General features: G+C 43.6%; 1 protein-coding gene across 1 annotated transcript; it reads right to left on the bottom strand.

Moving 5' to 3' along the window:
- Positions 1 to 501: 501 nt before the first annotated feature.
- Positions 502 to 10496, bottom strand: smc1a (structural maintenance of chromosomes 1A). The gene is made up of 26 exons (XM_086141420.1): positions 10114 to 10496; positions 9415 to 9603; positions 9011 to 9123; positions 8270 to 8473; positions 7815 to 8053; positions 7451 to 7709; positions 6913 to 7053; positions 6743 to 6825; positions 6566 to 6665; positions 6280 to 6387; positions 5997 to 6182; positions 5705 to 5884; positions 5426 to 5572; positions 5134 to 5271; positions 4912 to 5028; positions 4729 to 4835; positions 3761 to 3902; positions 3520 to 3665; positions 3267 to 3420; positions 3072 to 3179; positions 2750 to 2906; positions 2118 to 2272; positions 1868 to 2019; positions 1703 to 1772; positions 1503 to 1613; positions 502 to 1394 (listed from the first exon to the last, which is right to left on the bottom strand). Exons 1-26 carry the CDS (start codon positions 10220 to 10222, stop codon positions 1314 to 1316), a joined length of 3696 nt encoding a protein of 1231 aa, XP_085997546.1. The 5' UTR covers positions 10223 to 10496; the 3' UTR covers positions 502 to 1313.
- Positions 10497 to 10886: the final 390 nt, after the last annotated feature.

Here is a 10886-nt window from a genome sequence, read left to right as displayed (position 1 = left end):
TGACCTCACCAGGAGTAACAACACTTCCCACCTGCTCAGTGTCCTCTGCTTCTGCAGAGCATCTGGAGCAGGACCACCAGACTGAAGAACAGCTTGTTCCCCCATTGCGGTGAGACTGCTAAACTGTGGTGCGGCTCCACGGACTGCTCAAAGGAACAAGACTTTTTTTTTTTACGTCATGCAAATTTGGCAAAAATAAAACTTTGCACTTTCACCCGATATATATGACTTGTAGGTACAAAGCACCTTCATCAACCACGTTTATTCTGTATTGTTCATTTTTTTGTTGGATTCTTATTTCATGTTATTTTTATTATTTCATTACTTTTTATTTATTATCCAACTACTGTGCATATCTCACACATCTATTGCACTGTGGCTCTGCTAGAGGCTGTCGACCGGGGCCTCTTAAACATCAAGGCAGGTTCAAATAAAGGTGAGAAATTTGTTAAAAAAAAAGCTAACACTGAGCTTTCAAACAAGAGAATTAGAAGAGAGGAATATTTTAAATAATTCGAAAATGATTTATTGAAAGCCAAGTATTCAAAACAAACAAGACAAAATACGCTTCACTGCTGCCAATTCGCTGATTCAGAAGATGACTCGGGAAACACAATCATCACTTATGCGGCTGTTATCACCTCAGCACATTTCTGTCATGATGAAAATTCCTGATCAAGTTGTTGCCTTGCCTGCCGCGACTAACACGAGAGGGTTTGTTTGTTTTCTTTTTGATGCACACAGGAATGTATCCGCTGTTCTGTGACAGCTTCCTGGTTCAGTGTAAAAAAAAAAAAGATACACGTGGGAAAAGAAAAAAAAAAAAAACATCTTTGCATGTACACGACAGAGGTCAGGCAAGGCCCTTGGCACACACTGTTTTAAAGAGAGACAATATTAATATAAAAGTTGTTTGGATCCATTCACCGGGGAAGAAGAATGTCTTAAAAAAAAAAAAAAAAAAAAAGCTTTTATTTTTAAAAGGATTCCCAATTTAGTCCAAAATGAATAGAGAGAATTTTCAGCAATAACTGATCAGGGCTGGGCTGTCTTGTATCATGGTACGTACATGGTGGTTGTTACTGCCTATGTGGGACGCCTGTGCTACTTTAAAAACAAACCAAGAACATCACCGAGATACTACTTAAGCAAATAGAAAAAGAACAAGAACAAAACAGCATAAAAAATAACATGTGGGGGACCTACTCGATACATGATCTGCGGCTACAGAGCAGAGGAGCGATCCAGAGAGAGAGAGTGAAGCAGAAGGAGCTTTGCCCAACCTGCCCACGCCAGTGATGGCAAAGTTCGTGCTATTCGTTTGGATTTGGGTTGGCGTCCGGGTACTGGGAGAGGTCAAAGGTGAGCACTTTGCTGATGACACAATCTCCTTGCTGTGTGAGAGAGGGGAGAGATATGAATATTATTAAAGCGAAACAGATAGGAGTGTATTTGAGGATGAATCCAAGGAATGTGAAATGCAGTCTGCGTGGTGCCGTTACCTCGGGATAAACACCAATGAGTGAGTCGGCCTTAGTGTAGAATTCCTCCTTGAGAGAAATGACAATGGCCTGGAAGTTCTGCACCGACTGGTCTTTGATATAGTTGGCCACCTTGAGGGGGCGAGAAGGAAAAACAACCCCTCGGGTTTAATCACATTTTTGACTGACGTCAGCGCATTGCGCGCGCTTCAAGGACGCACCTTTCCGATGTTGGTGTTGTCGAGGGCGGCGTCAATTTCGTCCAGGACAAAGAAAGGGGCGGGTTTGTAGCTGGGGAGACGTTGGCAACAATATTAAGTTTTGACACCGCAAAGGACAGCATTTAACACGGACAGATTTTCCTGGCCTTCTCCTTTTCTTTTCACCTGTGAATAGCGAAGAGCAGAGCCAGGGCGGCAACGGTCTTCTCTCCTCCGGACAGGTTATCCATGGGTCTGAACCGCTTCCCCGGAGCCACGCAGTTGTAGTTGATGCCGTCCAAATACGGCTCCTCGGGGTTTTCCGGGCCGAGGAAAGCCTGCAGAAGAGGGACGCGATTTTTACTTGTCACTCGACGACCTGATTCAATGCTAATTCTGGGACGGAGCTTCGGAGAAGAGTCCGGCGGTGGCGTACCTGGGCACTGCTGTTACGCGAGAGGGCCTTGTAGATCTCGTCGATGTTGGTGGCCACGGACTCGAAGCAGGTGTTGAAGCGATCGAACCTTTCCTTCTTGATCTGTTCAAAGGCTTGTTTGGCCTTCTTGGCCCTCTTACGGGCAGCTTCGAACTCTGAAGTAAAGGGAAGAATTAAGGAAATGGGGTTTTGAAGAGGTTTGTCGCCAAAATAAGTACTGCATTTTATTCCCAATACTCTTAGTTGACAGAAAAATGGATGTTATCGGAGACTTATTGACACCAGAGAAGCAGATGCGAAGTCAGGTTCCCCATCACACAGAACGATGTTGGAAAAACAAACGGCACCTCCTGGAACTTTGACCGACCCACTCAACGCAAGGTTCTTCATTCACAGCGAGGGATAAAAAATTCTCAACTATGTGACTAACTTCTTCAGCAATATCTTCAAATTTATATTTTTTTAATTACATTGGCTGATGGAGAAGGTTTAGCACCTTGGATCTGAAGTAGGAGGTATTAACTAGGGCTTTTAATAACAGCCGTATGATGTCTGAAATTGAAGCCCTTGTATCTCGACGGCCCTCAAATTAAGACGTTGACCGGAGGATGAAGAGCATTATGACGTCTCACCGTCACTCGTCTCTTGGAACTTGTCCCGCACGCTCTCCAGCTTCTCCATGGCCTTCATGTTGGGCGCGCTGATCCTCTGCAAGATGCTCTGCTGCTCGTTCAAGCGCTGCTGCAGGGTGTTGGTCTCCGCCTTGATCTCCTCCTCTGACAACGCATCCTGGAAGAAGTCATTAAATACTATGACACTTACAGCAGGCTATGCGAGCCGTATGTTAGGCTTGATTAACAAAAACATTGCATATTAAGGCCATTAGAAATTAATTTAATACAAAATGTTCTGTCTGTGTCTTGGAAGCGTGCATTCGTGGCACGAGCTGGCTACCTTGAGATCTTCGGACAGGTTGCTATAGTCGATCTCGATGAGGGCCTCTTTGGCCAGGACACTGCTGGACGTCCTCTGGCTGCTGGACTCCTCTGTCTGGGAACTCCCCTGGAGCAAGCAAATCATGCGGATGTTTAGTCTCCCGCAATCCAGAATGGCGGAATAAACAGCACAGCGTTTCTCCTTCCTCCGTACCTCTCCCTGGCTGATGTCGTCCATTGTGCCTGAACGAAGTGGCAGCCTGATATCCTGCATTTTGCAGGCCTGCAGCAGGTTGTGACGGTCGCTGCGCTTCTGCTCCAGTTTGGTCTCGATGGCCGTCACCTCTTTCTGGAGTTGGGTCAGCTCCCTGAGATAAACATCGTTAATAGCGGCCAGTCAGAGGGATGACACAAAGGCACTTGAGAGAAATGTTTTGTTATTCCTTCAAATTCTTTTGGCCACTCACTTGTTGGCGCCGCCCAATTTTTTGCGGATCTCCTCCATCTCGTGGTTCTTGTCGTTGACCTCAGATTTCTTGGTGAGGTGTTGGTTCTTCAGGTCCTGCAGCTGGGCCATCGTCTCATCAATAATTTTCATGTGCCTGTGCTCCTCCTGAAGGAAGGTTCGACGTGAAAAAGAATTATCAATAAGGGCACACGAGCGCAAAATTAAACTTAAAAGCTCAAATACGGGCACCGAGTCTCAACCTTCTTTAGCCTCTCAATTTCTGCCTCGTCCTTTTTGACTGTCTGCTCCCACATCATGACCTTCTCCTGGTCCTCCTTCAACTGGTTCTTCTCATAATCCACCTGGATGCCCAGGCGGGTCTTCTGGGTCTCGAACTCAAGACTGAGAAAACAACAGGCTTTGCGTTCAACATGTCACTGTGCTTGCCGACGCGCTGGAAAGAGTTTCACTGCCGCGGTTGGAGCCGAGCACCAGAGCGCAGTTTGGAGAAGTAAAAGAAACTGAGCACAGCGGGAAATATTTGCTCATAGTAGAATGCACACAGACCGAAATGAAGTCTTGTGTTGTGCTCCTTGACATCATGTCACGTGTGTATTACGGATGTTACACATGTAACATTAGCTTGTTGCCACTGCGAGAGGTTTGAAAGTGTGAAAAGGCCAGTTCTGCAATCTACATTCACATTTTATCCAGCCAATAACTTACATTATTTCTGGCCTTAAACAGATTTTCAGTTTTTGATGAGGTTTCATTTTGTAATTTTGCTCTTGCTGCTATCAAACATTTGATTTTTCTTTAGGGATGTTAGTTTTTGGGTATTGTCCTGTAGAAAAATGTTTTCACTTGAATTTACCCAGGGGAAGTTCCAGAGAGACCCATAAGAAATAGATGCTGATTTTAGTTATTTTTCATGTTGTTTTCTAGGCAATAACTAATAGGCTTTGTTAATTCCAGATTCAACATGTACAATAAGGTCATTTAAGTAATTTTTCAACAGCGAACCAGTCTGGCCTACCACCTGTACGTTCTTTAAATTTTGGTCCTGTGTGTGCGAGTTTGACACCCCTGACATAGAGCCAACAATGTTGAAACTGGATTAAGCCAGAGAGGCGCCTGGCTTTCAATACCAAAGAAAAAAATAAATTAATTAATTAAAAAAATTAAAAAAAAGAATCACAGATGCACCTCAAGTTTCTATCAGACTCACCGCTTCTTTGCGATCTCATTCTGCCTCTTGACCTTCTCTTCCTCAAACTCCCTGATGTTCCTGACGCCGATCTCCTTGCAGAACTCCACAAACACCTCGTCCTCCACCTGGAAAAAAACAAGTTCTTTCAGCGTCGCTGAAAACTGCCACGCACGATTTGAAAGACGAGTCTGTCAGCCTCACCAGGTTCATGCGGTCACGGAGGTCAGTGATTTCTCGCTCCCGGGACTGGATGATCCTCTTGATGTCATTGATTCGAGGCCCGAAGTTTGCCAGCTCACTCTCCAGCTTAGATTTCTCCTTCATGACGAAAAAAAAAAAAAAAAAAAAAAAAGATTCACATTAGCAGAAGTCATTTCGCTGGTCACAGAGGCCCAAATAAAATAGGCTGTTACGAGAATGTACCTGCATGTTGAGGGATAGGTGGCGAGTCTTTGTCTGCTCCAGGTCACTCTGGGAGTACTTCAGTCTCATTTGCAGACCATGAGCCTGAGACTGAACCTGGCGGAGCTCGGCCTCCTTCCTTTTGGCCTTCATTTGCTCCTACATGGAAAACAAGTGAAAGGAAAAAAGCTGTGAAGGATGACGGTCCCATGAACCCACCGTGTTCATTTTTAGACATCATCTTTCAGAAAGATCCAGAACGCGCAGCCACATCATGCTCAGGAGGCAGGAAAAAAAAAAACCATCAAGCTACCTTCAGTTCTTCAGTGAGCTTCTCTTTCTTCTCTTTGAGCTTATCCACCGCTTTCTCATCCCAGCGTCTGGCCTTTGCCTTCAGATCACTGGCTCCCCCGGAAATGACCCCAGATTTCTGGAACAGAGTGCCATCCAGGGCTACAGTCTGTGGAGAGGGGAAACAAACAAACAAACAAACAAGAAAAACAACAATCAATCACACTGACATTGTCAAAGATTGGAACTTTCCCTTCACCATAAAAAGCAGTGATCATGAATGCATTGATACATTCGTTACCTTGTGTCTGTACGGCCCCCCGAAAGCGATCCTCCTTGCATCTTCAACATTTTCGCAAACCAAGGCGTTGCCACATGCGTACTGCAGGGCTTTCTTAATGTGCGGAGGCTCGTAGCGGATGACATCGATCACCAGCTTGGCCCCGCGGAGCTCCCTCAGTTTCTCATCAGTTGGTTTGACCTTGGAGGGAACACGGGAACCATTGGATTAATAGCGGAAAGAACGAAAAATACTCGCGGTTATGATTTTCCAAGAGAACGAAACATTGACCAAATGACTATCCAGGATTTACCTCAAGGTAGTCGAGGGGGAGGAATGTCTCGGGCTCTCCCCTTTGCTCCTTGATGTACTGAATACAGTCCCTGCCCGTCTTTTCCGAGTCAACAATAATTGCATCCATGTTCTTGCCCAGCACCTTGGTGACTGCAATCTGATACTTCTTCTGAGTGGGTTGGCAAAGGTCGATTAGACGACCATACTGGAAAACAGAAAAAGGGTATTGTTGATATTTTAGTCGGTGAGATTTTTCATTCAGCTGTTCTTGTTCATCGTGTTCCCACGGACAGCTGACTCACCACAGAGCCCGGGTAGAGTCTTTTAATACTCTCCATGATCTCAGCCTTGCGCTGCTGGCGGCTGTTCTCCTGCCTGTCGATCCTGGCATCGCCCAGCTGCTCCATCACCTACGGAGAAGCCGACAATAGCAGTGTCGGTTATCGCGTTTTCACTTCCCGAATAGTCGTAAATGAATAGCACGTTGGCGCCATTTGCCGGCGCAGCGACGGAACGGGGTCCTGATTAGTCACAGCACAAAGTAGGTTATCTAGGATTCCAGTCCTGCCACGTGTGGGAATCGTCTACCTGGTTGAGCTCCATGTTGATCTCGTCAATCCTCCTCTTGGCCAGCTCAACCTCCTCAGTGAGTTCTTCCTCCATGCGTTTCTGCTCATCTAAGGACTGCCTGCAGACGTAAAGGAAAACGCGGTAAGAAAGAAGTATCATAATAGGATCAGGATGTCACCTCAGTGTGCGACATACCTGCTGGTGGTGATGTAATCCTCTAATTTCTCAATACGCTTCTGGTTTTCCTCAATTTCACGGATCTTCTGTTTGATTTTGGCCTGAGGAGAAGCAATAAGACATCACTGCGTGCATTCAAATAAGGCTATTTCTCCAAACCGGAAAACCGACGTTAGGGATTCCTTTACCTCAGTCTCCACTTTCTTCCTCTCCTCCAGGTCAAGGCGATCCTGGTCGGCCTTCTGGTCGCGGTTGAACTTCTCCAACTCCTGCGCCAGGGTGGCTGCCCTTTTGCTGGCCTCCTCCTTGAGACGATGGTACTGCTTGACCTGGACCCAGAAAAACACACCCATAAAAATGGCATATTATGTACACACAATAATTTTTTTTTCCTACTTATTCCTTAACTGGCAAAGACATTTGAAGTAAATTATTTTCTAGCAATAGCAGCATTTGTAATCTTCAAGTAATTCATTTGATACAAAAAGATTTTAGATGCCAGTATTAGTTACGTAGCAGTTGTGGCTGAATTAATTCAGAGATCAACTGAAAGATTAGAGTGGGATTTAAAAAATTTAAATTGAAGTACTAATGATAAAAAAATTTCAAGGTAAAAATTCTTGACTGCATTTTCATCTCTGATGCATGGAAGCCAAAATATTATACTGGGAAAAAAAAAAAAAAAAGAAGAAGAAAGCAAGTTGTATAACATTCTCACAATCCCACCTGGTTTTCCTCCAGGGTGAGGTCCTGGCCCTGACTCTGTGCCTCCTCCTCCATACGCTCCTCGAACTCTTGCTTGGCAAGTTCCACTGCTCTCATCTCTTTGTCGAGCTCATCCATGTCCGCCTTGCGCTTCTTGTACATCTTCTGGGCATTCTGCAGTGATTTACGTGCCGCCTCTAGCTTCTTGATCTTGTGGGAGGTGTTCTCTTTGGCCTTGATGTACTGTGGCCTCTTTTGGTTCAGTTCAGAGTCCTTTTCTCTGTAGACAGAACACAGGGAATTGATTCACAATCTTTTGTCCGCGTGTTTTAGGCGATATGAAACGTACATCTAAAAAATTTGCAGTTCTAAGACTCTCACTCACTTGATCTCTTTTTCAATGGTCTGCTGTTCTCTCATCAACCTCCCCAGCTCCTTTTTCTTATCTTTCAACTCCTCCTCCACATGGTCCATCTTTTTGCGGTCCTTATCAATCTCCTTATTCCGCTGGCCCAGCTCCTTGTTCAGCTTCTCTATCTCTGTCTCATTGTGGTACAGCTTGAAGAGCTGCAACTGAACACTGGCTCTGGCCACTTCATCCTTGAGACGCTGGTAACGCTCAGCCTAGGCCAAATATGGCAGGAGAGGAAATTCATTCAAATCAGTCACTTAATCTAGTGTGCTGATAAAATAAGCCTCTTCGGGTCTGCGTAAAGCTGTTCACAATACACCCTTATCAAATAAATATTAATTAGGTTAAGGAGCCCAAAAAAGTAAGAAACTGCACCAAACACTGTTGAACAGATGATGAGAATGTCGTATTTCTAAACGAACATGTACCTCTTCTTTCTCTTGCTTAGCCTCTTTACGCTCAGCAGCAATGTTCTTCTTGCGATGATAATTAAACTGCGTGTCCTCTTCCGCTTTCACCATTTCCTTCTTTCTCCGGTCATATTCTTGGGCCAGCTCTCCGGAACGCGAGATCTCCTCAAACAGAGCCGTACGCTCCTTTGGGTTTTTCATAGCAATGGACTCCACAGCTCCCTAGAGGAAGAATCAGAGGTGGGGAAACACTAGTGTTACTGAAAAATCTCTGAAATAAGAAGAGTTGATGGGCACAGCCCTGAAGATGACCGACAGCATAATTATTAGCAAACAGATTCCATCTAGAATGAAAAACTGTGTTCTACATGATTTTATGACACTACGGTATGAGGAACCTTTGGATGGATCTATGATACACTTTCCAAAAATAAGATGGCTCTACACTTCCATTAAAAAAATAAAACCGTCTACGGTATTTATAATCAGTCATATATACAACCATTTCTTACAAAACAGAAAAAGTGACATTTTAATGTATTCTATTTGAATAAATATTCAAGTGTTATACCTGTCTGGGTGATTAAAATTAAATATTTGTCTTTCCCAGGCAAAAAAAATTCTAACCAGAATGTGACCCGTCTCAGGTCTGGGGGTGGGGGTTAGAATACACCCTAAATGTGGTAGGAAAGATACCCGAAAAACACTCAACAACACAACTACTACGATCACTGTCAGATACCGCTGCTTTCCTCTCACCTGGAAAACCAAGAAGTTTCGAGCCTTGATGAGAATGCCAAGTTTTTCAAGTTCCTCGCTGTACTCAGGAAGGCCCACAACTTTGTTGTTGATGCGATACTCAGAGGAGGAACCTTTTTTGAAATTTGAATTCAAATATAAGAACCCATGATAAGAAACATTCATTTTTCTAAAATACATACATAACACAAAAGGCAGTATTGTGAGCTGCACAATCAAATTGTAATTCATATGAATAACATTCAATAATATAAAAGATAGGGTTGATGGCAGAAATTAGGAGCTTAAATGTAATATCAACAACAAACCCAAGGAAAAGGGTAAATGTTTTTGAATGGCAGAAATTAATTTCACACAGCTAAAAAAGATATCATATCTTGACATCTTAAAAGGGAGGCTTTTACCAATGATAATCCTTGTAAAGGAGCGTTCTTCTCCATTATCCTCTTGGTACACCATACTGACAAAGGCTCTGTTGGCAGCTGGCTTCCCAACTGGAGCTCCATGAATGAGATCCTTTAGAGTCTTCACACGCAGGTTACTAGTCTTCTCTGCCAACACAAAGCTGATGGCATCCATGAGGTTGGACTTTCCTGCAACAATGACAGTTTTTTTTTTACAATTTCACTGGCATTCACCGTTACTGCAATTTTTTCTCCTTCTTCTTTCGGCTTTTCCCTTCAGGGGTCGCCACAGCGGATCAACTTTCTCCATCTAATCCTATTCTCTGGATACTCCTCTCTCTCATCGACTACCTTCAAATTATTACACATACATTCAAATGTCTGACCTGATGTTAAACTTGCACAAAAGAATTCAAACAACTATGGTTTATTGCTTGAAATCAGCGATACATTGCATAGCAGCTGGAGGTTAACGTTAAACGGTGACCATTACGAGATGACTGTGACGCAACTGACACTACAATTTAGCAGGGTTGCAATTATGGAAATAATAACAGTTCTGATCAAAAGTTTACGGTGCATGCAGCATTTTTTTGCATTTTATGACACTACAAATCATTCAATATTGCGTGTTTACTTGTCCAGTATTAGAAACCCGTTACAATTAGCAGTAAACTGGCTAGCGCTATCTTTACTTACCAGATCCATTTGGTCCTATGATGGCAGTGAATTTGTGGAAAGGTCCGATGATCTGCCTTCCTTTATACGATTTGAAATTTTCGATCTCTATTAGTTTTAAGTAACCCATTTTAAGTAGAAATTCGTGCTCCTCCCTCAATTAAAAAATCCAGACAGTCTAGCTAATAGTGGCTAGCCAATGCTAACAACGGACGTTTACCCAATGGGCTATCTTAATTCAGAAGCATGCAAGCGGATACACGAATCTCTCTTTTTTGACGATTTATCCATCACATCATACAATGCACCCTACGGCAAATGAAACCGCTTCGTGATAGTTTAAATCAAACAGACGCGCTTCGGTAGCAACAACAATGCGCCATTTTACACCCCAACAGGAAGACTGTTGAGCGCGCGTCATCTGTAAACTCAGCGTTTCTCGCGAGATTTGGCATAGTGGGCTCCCATTACTTCGCTGTTTAACAAGCCATAGTATATTAAACATCTCAATTCAGGATAAATGATGTTATTAATAACGACGTTATCCTGTAAATTATTACACCCTGTCCTTATTTAATTTATAGCACGTTATAGGACAATGCAAAGCACAAACAAAGTAACAATAAAAAACCGTTGTCATGGTTACCACGGTACATCCAAACACAGCTGTGGGGGCCGAATAAGGTAAGCTCACCAAACTTCCTGACAAGAAGAAGTCACAGGTAAATCCACTTTGAAAAGATCGAAAATCCTCCGGGTCTATCTGTTGAACTAGTTAAAATATTGCTTGTCAC

The sequence above is a fragment of the Fistularia commersonii genome, chromosome 34, assembly GCF_037954325.1.
Source record: "Fistularia commersonii isolate RoL2024-O1a breed Wild chromosome 34, RoL_Fcom_v1.0, whole genome shotgun sequence".
Classification (NCBI taxonomy): domain Eukaryota; kingdom Metazoa; phylum Chordata; class Actinopteri; order Syngnathiformes; family Fistulariidae; genus Fistularia; species Fistularia commersonii.
The sequence above is the reverse complement of the archived record's forward strand: the minus strand, read 5'-3'. Positions and strand labels throughout refer to the sequence as shown.